This window comes from Chiloscyllium plagiosum, unplaced genomic scaffold, assembly GCF_037043375.1.
Source record: "Chiloscyllium plagiosum isolate Xiang-an unplaced genomic scaffold, Cpla_swu_hap1 HiC_scaffold_35, whole genome shotgun sequence".
Classification (NCBI taxonomy): domain Eukaryota; kingdom Metazoa; phylum Chordata; class Chondrichthyes; order Orectolobiformes; family Hemiscylliidae; genus Chiloscyllium; species Chiloscyllium plagiosum.
Genome location: NW_028270173.1, coordinates 17664733 through 17691641, shown reverse-complemented (window position 1 = coordinate 17691641; position 26909 = coordinate 17664733). Strand labels below are relative to the sequence as shown.

General features: G+C 41.2%; 1 protein-coding gene across 8 annotated transcripts in view; it reads right to left on the bottom strand.

Moving 5' to 3' along the window:
• Positions 1–26909, bottom strand: part of LOC122541410 (protein PRRC2A-like) — a 139698-nt gene that overhangs the window by 83466 nt on the left and 29323 nt on the right. For all 8 annotated transcript variants that reach the window (XM_043678160.2, XM_043678166.2, XM_087979328.1 and 5 more), the window contains one exon: positions 226–401. In XM_043678160.2, coding sequence (XP_043534095.2) covers positions 226–340 — 115 coding nt within the window. In that variant the 5' untranslated portion in view covers positions 341–401. The remainder of the gene's footprint in view (positions 1–225; positions 402–26909) is intronic.

Below are 26909 nucleotides of genomic sequence, written 5' to 3'. Positions count from 1 at the left end.
TGGTTCTGCTGCAACATACATCAGCAGAAGCACAGAATCTTCAGAAAGTGTAGTAGTTTAAAGATTTATTTTTCAAAGACAATAATATATTCACATCTGAAATGAATGTAATGACAACACTAATAACCAGTTCGACAATTTGATCTGTGTGCCAAAAAGTAAACATGAATGGAAAGAACAAGTTCTTACATGGTTCATTAAGAATCTATTAAATCAGTGGTTTACCTGTGGGTTTCTGGGTTTCTAAGGACTTTCCTTTATAAGTATCAAACAAGTTGAGTGATGAGTACTTGGTTTTTCCATCCTTTCCCTTTGCAGTTTGCCCCAAACGATCTGACATCTCGCTGGAAGGTCATTGAGTACGGTGGTTCCTTTAGGCACCCCTTGAAATGTGCCTCCTTCTAAAGGGAAAGAAAGGTTCATAGCTAGTCTCTCAGCAGCAGATCTGAATATGAACGGTCTTTGTCAACTTATTTCAACAAAACATAGCAACATGCTTAATGCAAGCATGATTTTGGTATTGGTCAAACTCAAACGTAGTGTTTTTCCAATGGAAGGCAAGAAGGACAATGTCAGGCAATTTCACAGAAGCATTAAATTTGGCTTCTAACAAGAGGTGATCAGCAATTCCTAGGCACAAGATACCTGCAAGGACTTAGATGGATTAAATTGGTATCTGCCAGTAGCCTAGTAATCCCCAAGACCTTAGCCAGGGATTTGGATGGGTGCAAGAATGCCAGACAAATGGCTTAAACTTGAATGGAGTAAAGATCAATAATAAAAATCAAGCCTGATGATGACCATGTAACCATCAACTATCATTAAAAAAATGCATCTGGTTCATTAATGTCCTTTAGGGAAGAAAACCAACCATCCTGACTTGATTTGGCCAACTCTTCACAACTTTCTGATCAATTATGGATAGGCAAATGCTGACAGCCAATGACTCGCATACAAACTAAAACTTTAAACACAAACAGATGAAAATAAGAAAAAGACAACAATCGTGCTTGTAGTTTACAGAATTTTAAATATATCAATTTCTAATAAATCAAACAAAAATGACAGTAAATAAAAAAAATTGATCTTCTCTCCCAAAAGTAGCTTTGGCTACTTTCTGCTTCCCCTATGAAAAAGGGAGAAGCCAGCATCATTCATTCACTGCTAGACACCGTAAACAATTTGTAGAGTCAAATAGCCTCTGCATCCTTTATTATGCACGCAGAGTATAAGAGAATTTCCAATTACTGTATTGTATGTCCCAGACAAGCAAGAGAGAGAAGAAAAACCACGCAATTTGTTCATCCTTACACCTTTCAGTATAAAGGAGAATCCTAAGAGCTCATTCTTCTGAACAGCCATGTTGAAATCTTTGCCTATGAATGCCTTCATGCTGGACTCAAGGAGCCATAGTTGCTGAAATCATCTCCCATGCCTTGCCACTATTTCAGCAGGTCAGACGGATAGTCCAAGCTGCTCAGCTAATTCCTTCTGCATCAGTCTCAGGGTACAGCAAATGGTCCTCTTTACGGATTCAACATGACAATCTTCTGATCTTCCGGTTCATTTATGGGGTCATCCTCTTTATTGTTCAAATCCTCTGCTGGTTGTGTTGCGGCAACAATCGGAGGTTCCATTTCCTTGTAATTTTTTTCTAGCTACTGTTTTTGATCTTTTCCTTGTTTCAATTCTGAATGTGCAGATAACCTTCAAGTTCTTTGCCTAGGATGCTACACTAAATTATGCAGCTCAATGGTGGGATAAAGAGATAAAGCTGGAGTTGCCTGCATGCATGTGAAAGCTGAACTCAGACTGAACAACAGGGCCAATGCTTACACCAGGAAAAGTGAAGTGGAGTGAAGCCTCTGTGACAGGAGAAATAACGACGAGCTGAGGAATAAAGTACCATTAATTCTCAACATAGAACAAGCTAAAACAATGCCACAAAAGCTAACCAAAAAACAGAAAAGAAATGGTGGATAATGTGATCAGTAATGTCATATGCTCTCGGTAATATTGTACGCAAATAATGGAGTCCATTGCTAAGGCACGAGACAGTCACATGACAGATTAACATATCACTGCCATGTACTGCTGGTCGTATCTTTTGGATGGCAAATTATGATGGGCAAAACATTGCAAATATACATAATGGCTGAAGTAAACTGGAGAGACTTCAAAAAAATAGAGCCAGCACGCACATGTCAAATTGAATGCTTACTTTTGTACTTTACTTTAAAGATTCAATGTTCCTCATACGGATTTAATAGACCACTGCACTATATCAAAAGAGCAGGGACCTCTCCTAAGGCCCTGGTGATCTATCCCTCAACCATCATACTTCTTGACAATTTAAATGGATCTTATCTATGCAACTTGCATGTAGGTTTGCAAAAGTGGTTAATTTGGTGCAAATCATTTTGGATCCTTCAGAAGGATATTGTACCAGAACCGGAGATCGGTGTCTAAGAATACACTGAAGGCTATTTAGGACAGAGATGGAGAAAATTCACTCAGTGGTGAGCCTGTGGAATTCTGTGCCACAGAAAGTGTTTGCAACCAAAACTTGAACAGTTTCAAGAAAGAGTTGGATATAGTTAATAGGACTAGAGGGATTAAAGGACATGAGGGATCAAAGAAAATGGGAACAGGATACCAGGTTGGATGATCACCTATCATATTAAAAAAAAGGTTGAAATGCTTACCCTGCTCCTATTTTCTATTTGTACCCCATATTTTAGAGGAAATAAACTATGATTTACAAAGTTAATATCTTTTTCTCCAAGGATGCAGGTTCTTGCTTTAAAGGGGTTCAAATGTTCCTGAAGCCTTCTGCCACAAAAGATTACTTTTCAATCAAATGACTATATGGGGTGGCATGGTGGCTCAGTAGTTAGTACTGCTGCCTCACAGTACCAGGGTCCCAGGTTCAATTCCAGCCTCGGGCAACTGTGCGAGTTTGCACACCCTTCCCAAGTCTGCGTGGTTTTCCGGAGTGCGCTCCGGTTTCCTCCCACAGTCCAAAGATGTGCATATCAGGTGAATTGGCCATGCTAAATTGCCCATAATGTTGGGTGCAGAAGGAATGAGTCTGGTTGGGTTACTCTTCAGAGGCTCGGTGTGGACTAGTTGGGCCGAAGGGCCAGTTTCCACACTGTAGGGAATTTAATCTACACCTAAAATTAGTGCAGTATTTGTGCACTATTAAATGATCTCCGACTGCAAATTATAGCATTACAGCACGATGGCAGTCAACTGAACCATGCCCCGACTGGCTCTTAGAAGGAGGAATTCACAAGTCCTTCTGCCCAGATCCCAACACATAGTTCAGCATTTTCTAAAAGGGAAACAATTAACAGCATAGTTAAAAAAGCCAATCTGCCCATTATTTCTGCATCCTGAAAAAAAAGTATATACACACATTCAGGGAATGCCATTTTTCAAGCACAGAGCTCAAATACGATGGGCGACAAGAATTCAGATGTCTATCTAAACATCTTTTAAACGTATTTTGTTTTTCTGCCTCTACGAATCTTTCAAACGAAGAGTTCCAGACCTTTATCTCTCCCTTATTCCTTTGAAAGGATTTTAAATCTATGTCACCCTTATTTCGAAAGGGATTCAGATCCTTTCCATTCACTCCTTCTCAACCAGGCAAGCCTTAAACCAAATCTCCACTCGGCATCCTCAATGCAAGTAAAACGACAAATGCTACAGTAATTTCAGTCTTGCAACATAATATCACATGACTGACTTTACTTTTAGTTTGAAGGAGTGAAGAGTGGGTTCAGGTAGTACTTTAAACTTAGAGGGAAATTACAATTATGAATGAAAAAAACAGCTAGCTAATACAAACAGGCTAATTAGGGAAAGGAATAGATCAATAGGAGGTGCAACAGTATACATTCCCAGGATATTTTAAAGAATACACAGAAGAGATACATCCCAGCAAGAAAAAATAATCTGTGATTACCTAAATCACAGAACGACATAATCCCACAGTGCAGAGATACACCATTTAGCCCATCAGGTTTGCACTGACCTTCCAAGCAGAATCCTACCCTGCCACCCTATCCCCATCACCCCTCATTTCCAATGACCAACTCATCTAGCTTGCACATCCCCGGACACTATGGGAAATTCAGCATGGCTAATCCACCTAACCTGCACATCTTTGGACTGTGGGAGGAAATCTGAGCGCCCAGCAGAAACCCACGCAGACAATGCGACAATGCCCAAACTCCACACAGACAGTTACCCAAGGCTGGAGTTACCCAACCCTAAAATTTGGCACTGCAGCGTAGCAGTGTTAACCGCTGAGCCACTATACTGCCCCTGTAGTACCCTTACTTAAAAAAGATAGGATCTAATTTCAATGAAAAAACATTTTGCAAAGATGGGTCACAGGTTGGACAGAACATTATTATTTTAGCCATTTTTATTGAAGAATTAAGCTGTTTTAATAGGTCTTATTAAGGATGGAAAAAGTAGAGATTTTTAAAAATTCAGTCATGGGAATGAGGGGGTTTCTGGCTAGGCCAACATTTAATGCCCACCCCTAATCACCCATAGGGCACCCACATTGCTATTTAGAGTCACATTAGGCCAGACTAGGTAAGGGTAGGTGATTCCTTCCCTAAAGTACCTGCTGAACCAGATGGATTTTGCCTAACAATCGATTTGTAGTTATCATTATGGGCATCAATCCCAGGTTATTTTATTGGATTCAAATTTCACCATTTGCTATGGCAGGATTCAAACCCCAGTGCCAGAACACTATCTGGGTCGCAGAATCAAAAGCTCAATGAAAATACCACTAGACCATCACCATCCCTGTAAAAGCATGAGACAATGAAATCTGTTTCCGCAGTTTGTTATCCACAGTTTACTGCAGCCTGAAAATATTACATGGAAGGTTGCAAATCCAGGGAGCTACTGGGGAGGTAAAAATTCCCATTATGATAGGGTTCACAACTATCTGCAGTTTTGGGCATCCGCAGTAGGTGTTGGAATGTATCACCTGTCGATGGTGGTGGTGGTGGTGGTGGGGGGGAACGGAGAAGAGGGGAAGAGAACTTTATATAATATAAAAAGGTCAATTAACCTAAGTATTGCTTCTATAGAAGCAAGTCTGGGGAATTAATGTTGGAAAATAAAAATAGAGACAGATGAAGCAAGCAGCTATTTTTAAATTGTCTTCAAAAGAAAGTGGGGCAACATGGTGGCTCAGTGGTTAGCATTGGTGCCTCACAATGTCAGGGACCAGAATTTGATTCCATCCTTAGGCAACTGTTTGCAGGGAGTTTGCCTATTCTCTGCCTGCTTGAGGGGTTTTCTCTGGGTGCTCCGGTTTCTTCCCACAGTGCAAAGATATATAATCTAGATAGATTGGCCATGCCAAATTGCCCCAGGGATGTGCAGGCTAAGTGGATTAGCCACGGGACTGTGTGGAGTTTGCACATTCTCCCAGTGTCTGCGTGGGTTTCCTCCGGGTGCTCCGGTTTCTTCCCACTGTCCAAAAATGTGCAGGTTAGGTGAATTGGCCATGCTAAATTGCCCGTAGTGTTAGGTGGAGGGGTAAAAGTAAGGGAATGGGTCTGGGTGGGTTGTGCTTCGGCAGGTCGGTGAGGACTTGTTGGGCCGAAGGGCCTGTTTCCACACTAAATAATCTAATCTAAAATGCAGGGTTATAGGGATAGGGTATCAAGGTGGTCTTGATGGATGCTCTTCAGAGGGTTGTTGTCGATTCAGTTGGCAGAATGGCCTATTTCCACTGTAGGGATTCTATGATAGTATAAAAGCAAACAGCCATAAGTTACAAAGTGGATGGGAGGGAGGACCTCAACAGAATTAGAAATTCAGAGAAGTGATACCGAGGATGTAAGAGAGTGTTGGAAGCACTTTAGAAGATTAATACCTGGAATTGGCAGGTTGCCTTATGGGGACAAATAAGATGGGCTAGGCTTGATCCACTAGAGTTTATTAGAATAGGTGGTGGCTTTGTTGAACTTAATAATAGGATCCTGAAGGGGCATGACAGTACCCATGCAGAGTGGAAGCTTTCTTGTAGGAGAATCCAGAACTAGGGACTACCTTAAAAATGAGGTCATCTACTTTTGACACTGGGTCAGAGATTGATTTTCTTTTCCCTGCATAACAGGGTTAAACAACTTTGGTGTACTCTTCCTCAAAAAAAAAGTAGCAGAACAGAGTTGACTATTTTTAAAAGGCTAATGGTAGATTTTGGACGTTTCAGTCAGTTTAGCGAAGTGTAAGCTGTGTACAGTCAGGGCCATTGACTTTCAAATAAAATAAAATAAAATATTTAGCTAAAGCTGAGGTACAATGGTACTAATTTAATAAACATTGAGGGGGTCAATTTTCTCATTCCAACATTTATTACATTGGATTGTATCATCACAGTTGCATACCAAACCATGCATTTCCAAAGCAGTACCACACAAATATTTGAGAGAAATAATATAATGAATATAAGTCTTCACCTGTAGTGTGAATAACTGTGGTGAAAAATCTAAATGTTTGCAATAAGCCCTCTTCAATACATGCAAAGCAGCAGCTGCAACTTCTAAAAATTCTGAAATGTTCAGTCAAATTCCACTGCCACAAAAAAATTATATATCCAGTCAAACAATTTTCTTTCATTTATGGATAGACTCTCAATACAGTGATGGAGGAAGTCCCATGATTTTAACACAGAACACTGAAGGAATGGCGATGTGTTTCCAAAGCAGGATCGCGTGTGTCTCAAAAAGAGAGTTACTCAGGTGGCGCTCCCACACACTTGCTGCCCTTGTCCCTCTCGATTTTAATAATTGTGGATTTGGAACGTGCTGTCAAGCAGCCTTATAAATTTCTTTTGCATCTTGCATATGGCATGCAATGCTGCGACTGAGCATTGATGGTAGAGATAATGTTTTGTCTGTTGATAGCGACAAATCAAGCAGACTGGACAAATCAAACAACTGAAATGTTGTTGGAGCTGCACTTACCAAGGAAAATGGATAGCATATCCCATCACACTTGACTTGCAACTTTCAGATGATAGATAGGCTTTGGGGATTGAGGAAACGGTCATTGCCTGGACCTTCTGTGATACTGTCCAAATTTGCTGCACTTGGACCGCAACTGTACCTGAAGTCCTGAATGAGGAACATTATGCAAGAAGAAAATTCCCACATTTCATTTTATTGAAAAGATGAAGATAACTGGATCAGGACCCTGCAGAAGTAATTACTTTCGTGGTGTCCTGTAGCTGGGATGATCGGTCACCAACATCACTTCTTTCTTCGTGCTACACATGTCTCCAACCAGAGACATTTGTCAGTTCCTCACAAATTTCCACTGATTCTGGTTTTGCGAAGGTTCCTTGATGCCAATTTCAGTTAAGATTAGATTAGATTACATTACATTACAGTGTGGAAACAGGCCCTTCGGCCCAACAAGTCCACACCGACCCGCCGAAGCGCAACCCACCCATGCCCCTACATTTACCCCTTACCTAACTCTACGGGCAATTTAGCATGGCTAATTCACCTGACCTGCACACCTTTGGACTGTGGGAGGAAACCGGAGCCCGGAGGAAACCCACGCAGACACAGGGAGAACATGCAAACTCCACACAGTCAGTCGCCTGAGGTGGGAATTGAACCCAGGTCTCTGGCGCTGTGAGGCAGCAGTGCTAACCACTGTGCCACCATGCCGCCCAAGTGCAACCTTGATGCCAAGGACAATCACTCCCACCACATTTCTGGAGTTTAGCTCTTTTGTCCATGTTTGAACTAAGACTAATGTGATCAAAGTCAAGACATTTGCAGAATACAAACTGAGGAGGAGTGAGCTGGTTATTTCAAAGTAAGTGTGCTTGATTATATAATGATTTTTCCCATCACTATTCATGACCAATAAAAGGGTGGTAATTGGCCTGATTTGATTTGTCTTGCTTGGTCAGAGTACAAGACATAACCAGGCAATTTTCTATTTTGCTGCCAATTAGGTAACTGTACTGGAACAGCTTGGCTAGGAGTGCAACAAGGTCTGGCACTGAAGTCTTCAATACCATTGCTGAAATACTTTCAGCACCAAGGGTAGCATCCAATGCCCTCAACCATTTCTTGATGTCAAGGGATGAATTGCATTTGCTGAGGAATAGCACCTGTGAAACAGGTTGGATCACTCACTTGGCATTTTTGGCTGAATACTATTGCAAATGCTTCTGGCTGAAGGTACAATCCATCTTGACTTCCGCTCACCATCTGGGCCAGAGCTACCCAGCAACACTAAATCTTCAGCCAATTCAACTCACCCTATGTGACATCAAGAAAAGGCTGAAGGCACTGGATATTACAAGAGAGTTTTAATTATGAAGAGAGATTAGGCAGATTGGGACAGATTTTCTAAGAGCAGAGATGACCACTGGATATTGATCATGGGAAGAGGAGACAGGACATTGAGAAAAATGACATTAAAAACTGGATGTGGGAAAGAACCTTTTTCTTGGCAGAAGGATCAATGACTAGAGGGAGTAGGTTTAAGGTAAAAGGCAGGAGGTTTAGTGGGTAGGTGAGGTGGTTTTTCCACCCAGATGACAACAGGAATTTGAAACTCACTGCCTAGAAAAAAGTGGTACGGACAGAAACCCTCATAACGTTTTAGTAGCATTTCAGGTGTATACTTGCAATGCCAAGACACATGGGTCAAGTGCTGGAAAGTGGGACGATTAAGTATTTAGGTGGTAGTTTTTGACCAGCACAGACTTGGTGGACCTGGAGAGGTCTACAGCACAGTGAAAAAGATTGTGTGACTAGATAAAAGGCTACGGGCTATGACAACGTTACAGCAACAGTACTGAAGACTCATGCTGCAGAATTCATTGCACCCCTAGCCAAACTGTTCTAGGGGAGCCACACTATTGTTATTCGACATGTGGTGTATTGTCCAGCCACATCCTGTGTACAAAAAGCAGGACAAATCCAAAACTTATCAATTACAATTTTTGATCAGTAAAAAGATGGAATGCATAATCAACCATGCTATCAAGTAGTAGCTGGTCAGTTGACACTCACTGTCTAGAGAGTCACTCATCTTGATATAAAGGCCATATTTGACAAAGTGGGACATCAGGGAGCCCTAGCAAAACAGCAATCAGAGGAGAACCACCTATACAATGTATTCAAGAAGAACGGATACTCAAATAATACAGTCCACAGATTCCTCAAGAACAAACCACGACAAGCAGACCAAACACAGCATGAAACCCTAACCACCTTACCATACAAAGAAGTTTCAGAAATGACAGCCAGACTAAGACCCCTCAGAATCCTAGTAGCACACAAACCCACCAACACTCAAACAAAAACTAAAATTTAAAAGACCCAGTACAATCCATGGATAAAACCAACATCATCTACAAAATTCCATGCAAGGACTGCCTCAAACACTACGTAGGGCAAACAGGAAGAAAGTTAGCCACCAGGATACACGAACACCAGCTAGCCACAAAAAGACATGACCTTCTCTCCCTCGTAGCCCTACACACACAGGAAAAAAAACACCATTTCGACTGGGACAGCACATCTATCCTGGGACAGGCTAAGCAAAGACATGCCAGAGAATTCCTAGAGGCCTGGCACTCCAACCTTCTTCATTCCTGAAGAAGGGCTTATGCCTGAAACGTCGATTCTCCTGTTCCTTGGATGCTGCCTGACCTGCTGCGCTTTTCCAGCAACACATTTTCAACTCTGATCTCCAGCATCTGCAGCCCTCACTTTCTACTCCAACCACAATGCCATAAACAAACGCATAGATTTAGATGCCATTTATCAACCCTTCAGAAAATGAACAGGAAATGACATCACCACAAACCCAGGAACCCCATCCAGGAGAAAGATATAAATAGAAAGCAGGAGACAACAGCTTCGCTTCACTTGGAGGTCGCCACTGATGTTACCTAGCCAGGCAATGAAACGTCTGGATATCAAACCTACACCCTAAGCAATCAATGAGGAATTGCTCCTCTAGTTGGAGTCATCATAACGGATACATAGAAAGATGTTGGTGGTTGTTAGACATCAGCCACCTCAACTCCAGGACATCTCTGCAAGAGTTTCTCAGAGTGGTGCCTGAGGCCCAGGATCTTCAGCTGCTTCAAATGACCCATCAAAAAAAAAAGGTCAGAAGTGGGAACATTCACCAATGACTGTGCAATATTCCACAAATACCCAAATACAGAAACAGTCCACATTCAAATACAGCAAGACTTGAATAGCAGCCATTTTTGGGCTGACAAGCAGTAAGAATGATTCACACCACATAAATGCTAGCCAATGACAGTTTCCAAGAAGAGAAAACTTATCCACCTTGACATTCAACAGCGTTACCATAGAGTCCTCCACCAACATCATCCTGGGGTTTATCATTGACCAAGAACTCAATTGGACTTATAATTAGGACAAGGGCAGTTCAGAGGCTAAGAATCCTGCAGTTTATCACTCTCCACCTAACACCTCAAACACCATCCACCATCTATAAAATACAAGCCAAGCAAGCGATGGAATATTCCCAGCTTGCTTGGATAAATGCAGCTTCATCAACATCATCCAGATGAAAAGGTTGATTGGCGCCGCATGCATAAACATCCATTCTCTCCACAAATGCACACTGCAGCTGAGTGTTGGTTATCGACAAAATGCAATGCAGAAAATTTAAAGATCCTTAAACAGCACCTTACAATTCCATGATCACTTTCACAGAGACAGAATCAGATATATGACATCATCAACTGCATACTCCCCTCCATGTCACTCACCATCCTGACTTGCTAATTGATGTTCTTTCAGTTTCATTATGCCAAAACCCTGCAAGTTCCTCCCTAACACAACTATGGGTCAACCTATACCACATGAACTGCAGCATTTTATGATGACAGCTTACCACTTTCTCAAGGACAAGTAAAAACAAGCAACAAATGCCGAGCCAGCCAATTCCCACATTCCACAAATGAATGTTAGAAATTCAAAACTAGGAAAAATTCAAAGTCAAAATTCAACAAAAAATTCCTATGTTGTGCTGCACTCCCCTCAACATGGAGAATGGTGATATCTATGAAGTCGCCTCCTCCTCCAGTGACTTGAAAAGACCAAGCTCATACTCCTTGTTGCTGCACATTTACCATTAAGTTTACATGCATTTATTAAGACTCCGCTCTAAGAGGGATCCCTTTACCAAAAAACCTTGGGACTAACTGTTTTCAGGATAACGAGATCCCCCTGTTTTAGGATACACTTATACCAGTCAGGAGTGTGTCCACTTTCAAACCTGTCTGTGCCTACAGTTAGAGTGGTTTCAACCGCCAGTCACAGCCTAGTTTAATTTGCCATCAGTCCGTGTTGAGTCAACAGAACATCATTTTGCCAAGATTTATTAGGCTTTTGGTCTATTTTGAACAAGCACTTCGGTTACTTGCAAAATCAGAAGTGCTAATCTGAATGGGTAAACAACACATTCTCTCTTAACTGCTGGGTCAGACTGGTACACTGTGCACCAACTTTTTCCCCAATCAGCAGAACGTGCACTGGAGGCATAAAATATTTTTTTTAAATAGTGAAAACATTGTAATACACAACGCAGTGAAATCTGACTGATGAAAGCGTGAAGTTCACTCACATCCTTTGTAAAAACTGACTTTTAGACACTTAGTTGTTCCTCCCCAAAAGGCCCCAACTCAACACATCCAGAGATCTGTTCAGGTCTGCTTTCGAAAAGACCTTCAACGTTTAGGATGTGACAGTGTGGTGGCTCAGTGTTTAGCAGATGTCTCAGTTTCAGGCACCCAAGTTTGATTCCAACCTCTGCCAAATACCTGTGTAGAGCTTGCCCATTGGACTGTGGGAGGAAGCCAGAGAGTCTGATGTGCAGCTCTCCTTGCGTAGTTACAAAAAAACTTGTCACATTTATGGTTAAGTCCTCAGTTCAGGCAGCAGTGTAGAACTCCTCAGAACCAGTCACAATGAATTTAATTATTTTTTTTTTTAAAAGCACGGAGGGTGTGCGACACTTCACAATTGCATGTGCTCAGTGATTTGTGCCAGCTTTAATGGCCACATTGGCACCTGTATCTCAGTAAAAGCTACAAAATAAGAAAATCCTTGAGACAGCTGACCAGAGTGTGAACATTTACAAACACCCAACTTAATTCAGACGGTCTGCGACAATCAGTTAATCTAGCCTCGGAGATGACAGTTGGTTCTATATTCTCATTTTTGATCCCAGTGTTGGCCATCAAATGAATAGCATTAAACAAAATTTAAGCACTTTAATGGTTAGATGGGCATCATGTTAACTAGATTGATTAGGGATAGGAAATTACCTTCCATCAAGAACACTGGTGAGCCAGTTAGGTTTTAAAGTGAAATTTCCTATGTGTTTGTGTCCAAATTCATAATTCACCATTACTTTTGGGATTGAATCCAATCACTGGTAAAGTCAATTTAGTCTTTGATTTCAGAGTAAAGTCAATTCAAAACATTAACTATTTTTCATTTCATAGATGCTGCCAGAGTTGGAGGTTTTTTCCAGAACTTTTTTTAGGATACTGCAACGCTGCTGGTTTTAAACATTTAAATCTCCATCCACTACATCCCAGCCAGAAGAGAAATCAGCCTCCTGTCTCCAACCTCAGGCAAAATCTATTTAAGATCCCAAATGTGATGCGAAGTAACTTTCCTAAAGGATGTCACAGAAATTAAAAATAGATAATCAGCAGCCACACAGGATACTTAGACCTCATGCCAGCCTGTGGCTGATCAGCTGCATAGCTTTGACAAACAGTTCTTTCTTCAACCACTGATGCATGACTGTTAAATTCAACAGTCCAGCAAATTTTCAATATCAGCTCCTGTATGAAGGTGCCAAGCTGAAACACTCCTACTTTCCCAATGGAACAGCCATTTTGGGATAATTATTCACTTAAGCAAACCATGCCCTATTATTGAGTGAATCACCACAGGAAACCAATTCTTGGTTACTTCTGATGAGGGTAACAACATTTCAAAAATAACATGCATTATTACAGTGAATGTGAATGGCAACTTCCATTATAAAATGTCAATTTTCAAGATAAGAATAATGGATAAGGCCATTGCCTGTTTTTAGCACACCACATGATTTATTGTTAACAGCTTTCTTACTGTGCAAGTTAAGAACGGACAAAAGCCATTTATCGATGATGTAATTCAGTAAGATGGAGGAGCAGCCACCAACATGACAAACAGACATTTGAAATTTCTATCTGTTTCTATTTGACAATTCCTGGAACAACGGGACTACCTTATGCTGAAAGACTGGAGCGACTGGGCTTGTATACCCTTGAGTTTAGAACACAGAGGGGATTGGATTGAGACATAAGATTTTTAAAGGATTGGACACACTGGAGGCAGGAAACATGTTTCCGCTGATGGGTGAGTGCCGAACCAGAGGACACAGCTTAAAAATACGGGGTAGACCATTTAGGACAGAGATGAGGAGAAACTTCTTCACCCAGAGAGTGGTGGCTGTGTGGAATGCTCTGCCCCAGAGGGCAGTGGAGGCCCAGTCTCTGGATTCATTTAAGAAAGAGTTGGATAGAGCTCTCAAGGATAGTGGAATCAAGGGTTATGGAGATAAGGCAGGAACAGGATACTGATTAAGGATGATCAGCCATGATCATATTGAATGGTGGCGCAGGCTCGAAGGGCAGAATGGCCTACTCCTGCACCTATTGTCTAATTCCTTTAAACAGAGTGCGTAACTAGTAGATGGTTAACAACTGATTTTCCTGGTTGAAGACTTTAATGAGAGGTCAGAGACTTAGAATAAGAGGTTAGGTATTTGGGACTGAGAAAAAGAAACACTTTCTTCCTACGTAAGATTGTAAATCTTTGGAATGCTCTCCTCGGTGAACATACTCAGACTCGAGACTGAAATCAATATACTTTTGAAACAGGATCAAGGGACTTGTTGACAAAGTGGATACAGGTTCAATGCTCTGCCATCTTATGAATGCTGTCACAGGGATTGGGGGGGTTATGCTCCCTCGTTCTGATGCTCTTAATCTAGTTACATTTAAATTAGTCCCACTGAGATCAAGCAAACAAAATTCTGCCCTGGGGGGGGGGGGGGGGGAATCCATCAAGGTGCATTAGGGATCTCTTCATCCACCAGAGTTATGGCTTTGTTCACCACTTCAATCAAGTGGCCACTTTTCTCTCTCAAACTAGTTTGTCAAGGTGCGAATACAACAACTGAGGAACACACGTGACCTTTAGTACTGTGTGTCAATTGTAGACAGACAATCAGGATTGGCTCAATTATGAGACCAATAGCTGATACAAGGGAGGTTAACATCAAAACTAGTTCTTCAAGTGTAACATTGGTGTAACCAGTTGGAGTAGGATTCCTTTCTATGCTAGATTTTGCCAGTGATCCCAAGTGCTAGTGCCAAGCAATTTAAGGGATATACTGAGTGGAGAAAGATCGTAGGTTGTAACTGGAGAGCTCAGCATCAGCCGTTTTTTTCTTGGTGCCAAGTGTTTACAAAAGAAGAAAGGCGGAAAGTTAAAAAGCACTGTCGATACCAATAAAATATGGAGGTTGTGGACAGAAACTATTTACTGCACTGAACAGTTGAACTTCACTGCATTAGCAGGACAGAACAAAGGAATCACTAAAACTAAAAGGCTCCCATACAGTAGTCTCCTGAATGGTGAAGGGACTTTTTTTTGGAATGTCTTATTGGGTCAATATAGAATTAAGCCGTAAACTGCAGGTGATGAGTTTGTGTGTATTTCAGTCTAGTACAGCATACATAGTGAAGTGCCATTTTTCAAATAATCCACTTCAGCAAATTCTGGTAAGCTTCCAATGATTACATTAAATATTTAGTTCCCAAAACATATACTAAATAGAGCACTCATGTCAGTGAAATACAGTTCCCTGACAACAGTGTTTTCAATTATCAACAATGTGGTGGGTATATTTTTGGCTCTCTCACTAATTCTCTAAGAGCATAGATGGAGGCAGATCTTTGGGGACAAAGCAAATCAAAAGGAGGGAAAGATTAGGACAAAAAGAGAATTCAGACAGACGATCAGAACAAATCTTCTTGAACAGCCTTTAGAGACTGCTCCTATTGCTGACTAGGACTCAGTACCAAAATTGCATCCTCCTTAAATCAAAGCCATCAGGTGTACTAAAGAAATGTAAAAGTGCCAATATGAACACTTTAATATATTAGTGAGATCACTATCTTTTTAAAAAAAAAAGCAAACTTAGTGTGGCTTTAGTCTCCTAAATCATTTTCACCTTGAACATAAAGAGATTTACTAGACTGATAACTCGAATGAATGGGTTGTCTTATGAGCAAAGACAGGACAAGCTGGGCTTGTTTCCACTGGGGCAAGCTTCATACAATCAGGAAGAAGTGATCATATCCACAGCAAAATATAGCTTGAGTAAGTACATAATGTGGGGAACTTGGAGGCAATGTGTACATTCGGTGTGGTGGGGCAGGGTGTGGTGGTGTTTGTTTTTTGGGATCAGAGTTTGCAACATTTTTTTTTAATTTAAAAAAAATAGGATAAATTGAAGTCCAGGATCAATACCCAGGACAAAGGAGTAACATCACAGATTAAGTGGGTCAGTGGTTGATAGTCACTTTTAGATTGAAGCTAAATAGGAGAAATATTTACAGTCTGCAAACTAAAAGACCAGTACAAAAAACAATATTTTTTTTAAAAAATCAAGTAATTAAGAGAGATTTCAGTTCAGGCAAGGGTATTGTAACTGCATGATGTGGGGAGCTGGTGGATCCCATTGTGGTTCACATCGACCGTGTCTGTAGCGCGTGCTGGTTCTTTGAGGAACTCCAGCTCAGAGTTGATGAGTTGTAGTTTGAACTTCAAACACTGCAACACATCAGGGAGGGGCCAGTTACCTGTGTTCAGGGGCAGTCAAAGGACGGTGTGACTACAAGCAAGGCAAGTGGAAGGGTCCAGGAAGGACTGCTGAAGGAGCCTCAGTCCTTGAGCTTTTATACCAGGTTTGATATTCTTGCTGTGGGGTTGAGTGAGGGCTCCCAGGAGGATAAGCAAACTGACCACACTACGGTACAGAGAGCCATTCCAGAGGGAAAAGGAGGGAAAAAAAAAGAGAAAATGTAGCTGTAATCAGAGACAGTATAGTCAGGGGAATAGACATTTGACTCAGTGGCCAAGATCATGAGTGCCAAAGGCTGTGCTCCCTACCTGGTACCCAGGTTCAGGATCTCATCTGGGTTGAAGAACTGGGAGCGGGAGCAGAAAAATCCAATCATCATGGTCAAGGCAGGTACCAACAATATACAGATAAAGATATAGGGAGTACAAGCAACTTGGGGCCAAATTAAAAAGCAGAACAAAAAACTGGTGCTAATCTAGAGATCATTACCTGAGCAAATTGGCACAGGTACAAGATTAAAGACGAAAATGCACAGCTCAAAAGCTTGGTGTGGGGAAAGCTCATTCATGGGACATTGGCACAAGTACCAGGGAAGGAGGGAGTGGTTCCAATGGGACAACAGTTGAGTGAATTTTATAACTCCAGTCGTAGATATGGCTTTAAATTAAATATGTGGGAGAAAGTCGCAGAAGTTAAACTTTTCAGAGCAAGCAATACAACAGACAGTATGGAAAGGGTCAGGAATCTAGTTTCAGACACAGCAGGTAACGGGACAAGAATGGGAAGTTTGGAAGGGAAGTGCAAAATCAATGAATGCAGGACTGAAGGAGGGTCATTTGACCAAAAATGTTCATTTTGCTTCGGCTCCACAGATGCTGCCAAGACCTGCAGAGTTTTTCCAGCAATTTGTTTTTGTTTCTGTTTTTTGAGTTTTTATGCAGGACAGGAGGGTGTTGGACTTAAAACTGGCACAGAATACAAAACAAGGTAAAATGAACTTCTAGCACAAATTGAAATTGGCAGCAACAAATGTTGTGGGTATTACAGAGAAATGGCTGCAAGGATATCAAGGCTCAGAACTAAATATCCAAGGACACATCCTATTGAAAAGGCAGACAGGCAAATCAGTTGGATAGAGGTGGCAGGTTACCTTTCAGAAAGGAAAGGAATTAAAATCAATAGCAAGTGATATGGGTTGGAAGGCATAGAATCTGTGAGGGTAGAGTTGAAGAACTACAAAGGAGAAAAGACACTGATGGGAATGGTATACAGGCCTCCAAGCAGTGGTCACGATGTGGGGATGAAAATAAACCTGGAGATATAATAGTGCCTTTCTTTCATGCCTTTTCTAATAATCATGGAGGATTTAGTTGGCAGATGGACTGAATCTTAAGAACAGGAATTTGTGGAGTACCTAGTTGTTTTTACTTTGGAGCAGCTTGTGGTAGAGCCGAAAAGGAACAGGTTATTCTAGTCTTGTGTAGTGAGGAGACTTGATTAGATAAAACCTCACCCAGGAGTTTGACAGGGAGAAGATGGAATTAGATATAACAGTATTACAATTATGGTAACTACAAAGACATGAGTGACGAGCTAGTCGGAGTTGACTGGAAGGGCAGACGCTGGAGAATAATGGCAGAAATTTCGGGGGGTAATTTGGGGGACACATCAGGAATCAACCCCAAGATACAAGCATGGTAAGGGGAGGATGAGGCAACAATGACTGACACAACTGAAGTCAAAGAAACGTGGTGAAAGTTAGTTGTAAGCCAGAGGATGGGGAAGCCTTTAAAAGCCAGCAGAGGATGAGAAAAAAAAAGTGGCGGGGGGGGGGGGGGGGGAAAAGAGGAAGAACTGGGCAGATGATCAAAAAAAAAAAGGAGATTAAACAAGAAAATTACAAGAGGTTTTCTAGGTACATGAAAAAGGAAACGAGGTAAGCGTGGACATTGGACCTCTGCAAAATGAGGCTAGAGTGGTAGTAATGGGGAATAAATATTGTAGATAAACAGAATACGTACTTGGCATCAGTTATCAGTAGTAGACACCAACAGGGTAACAGAAGTTCAAGAGAGTCAGGGGGCAGGGGAGTGCACAGTGGCCATCACTAAGATGACGTCTTTGGGGGATGCAGAAAAGGTCAGAAGATGGATAGATCACAGTCAGTGTTCTGAAGGACATAGCTGGGGAAACTGTAGAGGCATTAGTGGCGATCTTCCAGAAATCACTGGAGTCAGTGAGGGTGCCAGATGACTGAGAAAAGATAATGTAACACACCTGTCTAAAGGAGGAGGGTAGCGGTAGTCAGGAAACTGTGGGCTGGTTAGCCTAACTTCAGTCGTCGGTGAGACTTTAAGAATGTTATTAAAAAAGGATGAGATTGCAGAGTTCTTGGAAATGCATGGTAAAAGGGCTGAGTCAGCATGGCTTCAAAGGGAAGTCATGTCTGACAAATCTGTTAAACATTCTTTGAAAATGTAATGAACATGTTAAACAAGGAGAACCAGCAGACTGGATTTATTTGGATTTCCAGAAAGGCTTTTGACAAGGCACCACACAGAAGGCTAAATAAGAGCCCATGGTGTTAAGGGCAAATGGACTGGCATGGATAGCAGATTGGCAGAAAGCAGGGAGTAGGGATAAAAGGGGTCTTCTCCAGGATGGCAGCCAGTCACTAGTAGACCTAGATTAAGTAACAAAGGACATTGCTGCTAGGTTTGCAGATGGCAAATATAGGTGGAGGGATAGGTAGTGTAGAGTAGAGGTAGCAGAGAGTCTGCACAAGGACTTGGATAACCTAGGAGAGTGGGCAAAGAAGCGACAGACTGAATACAATGTGGGAAAGTGAGAGGTTATGCACTTTCGTAGGACAAATGGAGACCTTGGAAATGTGAAGTGGAAAGGCACTTGGGAGTCCTAGTTTAGGGTTCTCTTCAAGTTAGCATGCAGGTTCAGTTGGCAGTTACGAAGACAAATGCAACCTTAGCCTTCATTTCAAGAGGGCTAGAATACAAAAGCAGTGATGTAGTACTGAGACCGACTAAGGCTTGGATAATGCGGTTAAGAAACACAAAAGACCAGGAACGAATGGCAGAGTAGAATCAATGGGCTGAATGGTCTCTTTCTACTCCTCTATCTTATGGAGTTCAGTAAAGTGAAGAGTACAAGATCCTAACTGGTCTTGACAAGTGGAAAGGATATTTCCTTTTGTGGACAAGTCCAGAAATAGTCAATCATTTTAAAAATTATAGGTCATGCTCTTCATACTAAAGATGAGAAATGCTTTCCTTCAGAGGCTTGTGAGACTTTGAAACTCAAGTGACCCCTAACACACTGGTAATGTTCTCCTATCAGGCAGATGCTTGAACACATGCAACAGCAGGCTCAGGGACAGCTTATTTCTGGCATTATTAGACTAATGAATGAATTCAAATAACGCTGATCTTGCTATATTGATCTTGCAGAGTCCAAGCCCTGCATGCTGTTGAGAATATGTATAGGGTATAAGCAGGCAGGGAAAGCGTTAAGTTCTGAGTTTGGTGAAAGAGGTTCAGCTGAGCAAGACTCAGATCAGATAAGAACTTAGTTAACAATGGTGATGCAAGCAAACATAATTTATTACATAGAGCCATTTAACAAGATATGATAGCATTCGGTTTGTGATGTCAGTTAACAAGTTAAAAGTATTCATTATGTGGCAGATGGCATAATCTTTATTAACGACACTCGCTGATTGTAACAGTTAATCAATATGTATGTCACCTTACACGGATGCTCCTCCCTGTAAAGTAAACGTTACACGTCATTGAGAAACTGCTGTACCAGAGAGAATCGTGAACCCATGTCTCTGTACACATGGGTGTTCTCTCTCTCTCTCGCTCTCTTTCTCGCCCAGAATAACGATGGGGATAACACTATACCAATGTCTAAGCGTTTTGCTTCCACTGAGCAGGAAACAAAATGGGATAACAAAACAGGACAACATAATAACCAGCTTGCCAAAGTTTGTTTTTATTTCACTCTATGATCGGCCTGCACAGCTCATAAATAAAGCTTTACACTCTACCTAGGTACACATTACAATAAATAAAATCAAAAATCATTGAAAATTTTAAAAGCCAGGGTGGCTAAATTCTGCACAGACCAAAGCAGCAAGGGTTACTCAGGAGATAAATGGTGAAGTTGAATTTGAAACAGACCGACCTCAAAATTATTTTAAAAAGGTAGAGCACGAGAGGGGTCAGCTGGTCTGCCCATGCTCCTATGTATCATGTTCATAATGGAAATTAAACATTTGGGCTATGATGAATAACTCCAGCAAGTGACATTCCTCACTTCTATTATGTTTGGGCATGAATAAAATTGCAATGCCTATAGAGGAAATTTTTGCTGCACACATTTCCTAGTCAATGAGTTGCGAGAATTAGCAGTCTCAGGAATTGAATTAGTTCATAAAATACACAGTAAGGTAATCATTTCTATTTAACTAAAAGGATGAATGTGCAATTGTATGTGCAGAGTCATGGTAATTATGTTGTACAAACTTACCAAAGAGACACAAAAATCTTCCAAGCTGCTTAGGAAGATCCCAATACAAATCATATCATATCTGATCAGTCCTAAGAATAACACAGTCAGGAGTTCTGGATGTAGGTTTGCTCGCTGAGCTGGAAGGTTTGTTTTCAGATGTTTAGTCGCCATACTAAACATCAGCAAGTCTTTGGATGAAGCACTGGTGGCATGGCCTGCTTTCTATTTGTGTTTAGGTTTCCTTGGGTTGATGTCATTTCCTGTGGCGACATGACAACCTGTTTTTTTTTCTCTCAGAGGGTGGTAAATGGGGTCCAAGTCAAGGTATGGCTTGATAGAGTTCCAACTGGAATGCCAGGCTTCTGGGAATTCTCACACGCACCTGTTTGGCTTGTCCTATGATGGATGCGTTGTCCCAGTCAAAGTGGTGTCCTTCCTCATCTGTATGTAAGGATACTGGTGAGAGTGAGTCATGTCTTTTTGTGTTCATACATCCTCGTGGCTAGTTTTCTGCTTGTATGTCCAATGTAGTGTTTGTTACAGTTCTTGTAAATGACATTCGGCTTTGACAAAATTACATCGACAGGAAAACACGTACTGACCAAATACTGAACTACAGAAGCAATCATCCCAACACCCACAAACAAAGCTACAACAGAACACTATTTAAATGAGCCACCACACACTGCAGCACAGAGGGACTACACAGAGCAGAGGAAAACCACCTATATAGCGTATTCAAAAATAAACACAATCCACCGATTTCTCAGCGACAAAGGACGGATACCACTTTGACGAGGACAACACACCCATCCTTGGATAAGCCAAAAGAAAGCGACGCATGAGAATTCCTAGAAGTGTGGCATTCCAACCAGAACTCTAGCAACAAACACAGACCTGGACCCCATTTACCACCGCCTGGAGAAAAAGCACAGGGAACTATGTTACGACAGGAAATGACATCACCAACCCAAGGAAACCTAAAAACAGTAAATAGAAGTGGGCCATGCCACCAGTGCTTCATCTGGAGGCTCACTGATGTTACCTAGTATGGTGACAAAACTTCTGAAAACGAACCTTACAGCTCCGCGAGCAAACCTACATCCAGAACCTCAACCTGAGCTGCAAATCTTCTCAGGAGCTTTTGAACTCCATGATTGGTGTAAATACGGAGTCATTTTTCAGGGAACACCTGGTTAGTTCAGGAAATGTACAGGTGCTGCAAACATGAATTTAAAATGCATTATTGGCAGTTTTATTAAAAAATGGAAATGGGCAAGGTCACCAATGATGCACAATCAAAAAGCTCAGCAAGATCATCCAACTTAAGTTACTGGAAACTTCTCAATGCTCAAAATAAGCTGCAATTTGGGGAGAACGTGATCAAATTCTGTATGTCTGTATCCATTTAGGTAATTATATGAGACTGCACATGCCTCAGTGTAGCTATCATTGCTCATAACCTGGATGGAAAATCTCAACAAGCCATCTGCCAGAGTATTCACTGCCAATAGCAGAATAAAAGCGGTTACCACAAATCAAACCCTCCAAGGTGGTAAAAATAAATCTCATACACAGGCTTTCTAAAAACTGAGTGATTTTTCTCAGTTCTGTTAAGTGGCAACATCTGGGTGACTGAAACTTGTGAAAGTGAAAGTGGATAGTGTAAACAGAGATTGGTCTGCTTCAAATTCAGGTTAAGCCTAGTGAAACTGCGGCAAAGGCAGAATGGTTATAGTGCTTGCTGATTACATGTAGTGGGAATAATTTAAAGGTGATGACACACAAACAGTACTGATATTCAGTGCATCTCCCAAAAAAAAACTGGATTGATGCTTGCAGTATTGAAAACACTGATTTTGACCATGCTTTTATCTTGTACTCAATATATGACTTGCAAGAATAAACTTTTTTAAAAACTGATCAAACCGACATTAGATGCAATCCTGCAACTGGCTAATTCAGCATGTGGATGCACTTAGAAAGGTCAGCTGGGCGTGCATGCGCACCAAGACCTACATTTATTCATACACAGGGTCCTGTCCTTTGCTGACAAAAAAAATGCGCAGGCACTGTGACAATTGCAATTCAACACAATAGGTGGCAGCCACTCCGAGCAATCTAGTAATTTTCAATCTAAACAAAACTTGGCTGTTTGTTAACTGTCAGTATTAATAAATTAAAAATCACAACACCAGGTTATAGTCCAACAGGTTTAATTGGAAGCACACTAGCTTTCGGAGCGACGCTCCTTCATCAGGCGTCACTCCGAAAGCTAGTGTGCTTCCAATTAAACCTGTTGGACTATAACCTGGTGTTGTGTGATTTTTAACTTTGTACACCCCAGTCCAACACCAGCATTCTCCAAATCATGAGTATAAATAAGTACACTCTCCATGACCACTTCTGTACCAAACATTACATCCTTCTCAGTAGGAATGTTGTTCCTTCTCTTCATTGACATTTGTGAACCGTCCTGACAAATACAAGCTAAAAGTCTTTGGACAATTTTTTTTTCAGCAATGCCGAGGTTTGTGCTGCTGTTAAATTGGGTTAGAAACATCATAACCTCAGATACCAATTCTATATTCATCAGCTTAATCAAATCCTATTCAGCATCTCACGTCACAGCAGACAAAAAAAAGTTACAAAATACTCTAGCCATACACACAGCAGCTATAGACTGAATGCAAAAATAACCAAATTAAAAATCTCAGACACAAAAAAGCAACATGAGATTGGACAAGGTGCTAAAAACACCTGTGTTTTAAGTATTACACAAGTAATTCAAGCTTAGCTCCAGTCGTTAGAGACTATCAAAACCTTGGAGATGATCCAAGCCATCATTAACACTCCACTTATGGAATCTTGCAACAACCTCTGTATCTAGCAGAAACAGGTCACATGTTAAATGCTTGAACATATGTATTTAAATCACACCAGGTAAAGACAAATCCATTCTCTTTGAAAGGAACTGCAACTAAGCAACAGCAAGAATAATATTAAATAGCAATATATAGAATCTCGCAGCATGTCATTCGGGCATGAACTGCATGCTTGCTAAATATATAATTCAAATCATGGTAGCACTTCAGGGCCAAGATGAAACCAAAGTTAAACAAAACAAAAAAAAAAAGCAGGAAACGGTGGAAATACTCACAGGTCAGGATACAGTGGAAAGAGGAAGAAACAATTAAACACTAAGTATGCAACTCTTCAGCTTTGAGCAAGGGGTGGGACAAGGACAGAAGGAAAAAAAGAAATTCTGCAACAGGACGAAAGACTGAAGAGACTGAGTGGCAGAAGAGTCCTCCAGGGCTAAATGAGAATGGCAAAGCATCAAGACAAACAGAAGATGGGCCTACGATATCATCAGCTACATTTGTGCACAAAAGCAAAAAAAAGAGATGAACCAAAATATGTAAAACAGAAAGAAACAAAATGGGGCAACAGTTAAACGGTCTACAATCGAATACAATTGTTGAGTCCAGCGGCCTCCAAGTGTCTAGTGCAAAAATCCTAAGTTTGTGGAATCCAATTTCTAATGGAACTGGAACACTGCAGCAGGTTAAGAATGCAAATACCAGTATTATAAGGTGAAAAATTAAAATTACAAATTCCAGAAGCCCATGGTCATACCTGCAAACTAAATGATGTTCTGCAAAGCTAAAGCCAACATCTTGCTTTAACATTTTAAAAGGAGACAACATTGAGAGCATGAATACAGTACACTGCTTAGAGAATAAACTGGTGTTATTCAACATTTCATGCTAAGTTACCAACAGAGTTATAGAACAGACAGATGTGTTAAGAAGTCTGAGCATCCCTTAAAAACAGGGATGCTCAGGCAAACCAGGCAACCAACCTGGATTCTATCAGGGACCTCAGTCTCAAACAGCAAGGACTGAAATTTGGCACAAATGTAACCCCCAGCTGCAGGCCATAGATAATTTCTTAAGGAGTGTTTATGCAGTTTATCACTCTGAAGAGCCATTATATGCATGTAACCATAACAGCCAAAATGCCTTGAGGGGCAGGGAGGGAAGTGAAAACTTTCAGGGGACTAATTACATCTATGGATATGGAGATGGTAAAGGAAAACAACACGGAGGTAGATGATCAACCATAATCTAACGGTGTGGTAAAGCAGACTCAACAGGACGAATGACCTACTCGTGTTCCAAATCTTCTCATCTATGACACTATAATCTTTTGTATGATAACCTAGTGGAATAAAGTTGTGGGCCTTACACTGGATTAAGTAGGGAACAGATAACAAAAAGGAGAAAGCTTGTGGGAAGTACAAGTACAGCATGGGATGGAAAATATCAAGCAAAAATAAAAAGGAGAGCAACAGAGCAAAACCAACAAAAAGCACAAAAAAAAAGATCCACTTGGTGGGAGCAGAGGTTGATAGAGAACAGAAGGAAACAAATGACAGTGCTGTTACACTGAACTACTGAAAGTCTTTGTGGGAGGGCATTAGGTCAAGTATGAACTGCTCAAATTTAGTCGTAACATTAAAACATGAAAGAGAAGCTGATCAGGCTAACCACAGTCATAGTTAAAAATAGAGCCAGTGTTGATGGTTCTGCTTCTATCCAAATAACAATTACAAGATTAAATGTTTTCTAAATACAAAAAGGACTAAAAAAAGGTACCACTAAGTCTGAATAAAGACGGTTATATCCAGTCTGCCACATTAACTGAATTCTAAAGTATTTGCAGGTTTGAACAAAAACAGATTAGATACTGAATCCAAGGGAGCTTTGGAAAAATGGCATCAGACCATGTTAAGAGGGCATTGTCAGGATTACCCGAACGATGAGGATAAAGATACCCCATTCATATTGTTTACCGTTAGAGATGCCCCAAATGAATCTACTCAGTTCACTCCCTTTGAGTTGAAGTGAATGAAAAGGCCTTAATTTCAAAAAGAAATTGCCAAGACCGAAATTGGAGACCTCATGCTTAGATAAGGTACCTGAGGAGGAGGGATTAAAATTGGGTAGGTGAGTTAGTTAAACAGCACCTGAAGAGGGTACAGCATAGAACAAAGCAGAATTCGGGTGTTTTCCTGTGGGGATGATGCATTAGCATTGTGGTAGGAGATCCCTTCAAAGCCAGGTTCAGTGGTCCCTATCAAAGTTGAGAAAAAGTTCAGTCAGGTAAACTATCTGGTAAAGATGCCAGATTGGGGGGAAAAACAACTGTATTGGGTAGGTCATGTGTATACGTTGAAACATTAGAGACCAGGAACTGGAGAAACAGATGTTAATTATTGGCCCACAGAGTGAGGAATCAAATCCAGATGTCATGAAGTTTGATGTGCCTCAAAATATATTAAACAATGGGGAAGTACTTGGAGTGGGATAGGTTAATGAACTGTCTCAGGAGCAAAGAACGCAGTAGAAAAGATGCAGGAATAATACTATCATGCATAAGGTGGAAATAGGGAATGCTATTCTGATAAAGTCTGTTTGAAGAGGGGGAAAAAAAAAGGGGTTTCATCATTTCAAAGCCACACACTCTCTCCAAGGCACAGTACACTCCTTCAACTTCATAACAACTGCCCCCCCCCTTAAGTGAACCACTGTAACGAAGAGATGGCTTCATTTTTTTCTTCTAATTCTTAATCCCATTACTAATTCCACATTCAATTCAGTGATTGGAGGGGGCTGGGGACGAAGAGGACCCACGCGATGTTGAAATCACCTTGCAGCCAAGATGAAAAGTGGACACTTGGTACCGCAGAACAGCTGTTGGCTTTCACTCTTTCAGCTGTTATAGGGACCCAGATCTCTCTCTCATTACTTCCTCTGGTCAACTACACACCTTTTGAAGGTTAGGAAAAGACTTGGACATTGTAGAGGCAGATGAACTCCTTTCACTGCCTTGGAGCCGGAAAACAAAAAAAAGAGAAAACACCAGCTAAGAGTCACACTAAATCCTGCTGGGATCAGAGTCAACCTGAATGCTTGTGTGAGACCAGCTGATGAGAACAAAGCTACAGACACAACAGTGTTGTACAAGGTAGAGTTGCTGCTATGTCTAGTTTGGATGGGTTTTAGGGCTAATTTGTTATAGCCAACAGACACTGCCTCAGGCAGAAAGGCTTTCAAGTTTAAAAAAGCTTGTACAATGAAAAGGAGAGTGGCCAGTTCTCCCAGCTGCGCTTTTCTTTGCTTTGGTTTTAGCAGTCTGGCTGTTCACAGCAAGAGTCTAGATTAGAAATGGTGCTGGAAAAGCACAGCAGTTCAGGCAGCATCCGAGGAGCAGTAAAAGCGACATTTCAGGCAAAAGCCCTTTATCAGGTCACAGCAAGCAGAGTCTGCTGGTCAAAGAAACCATAGAAGGGTATTCCCTGCTGAATCTCTGCCATCTCGCTC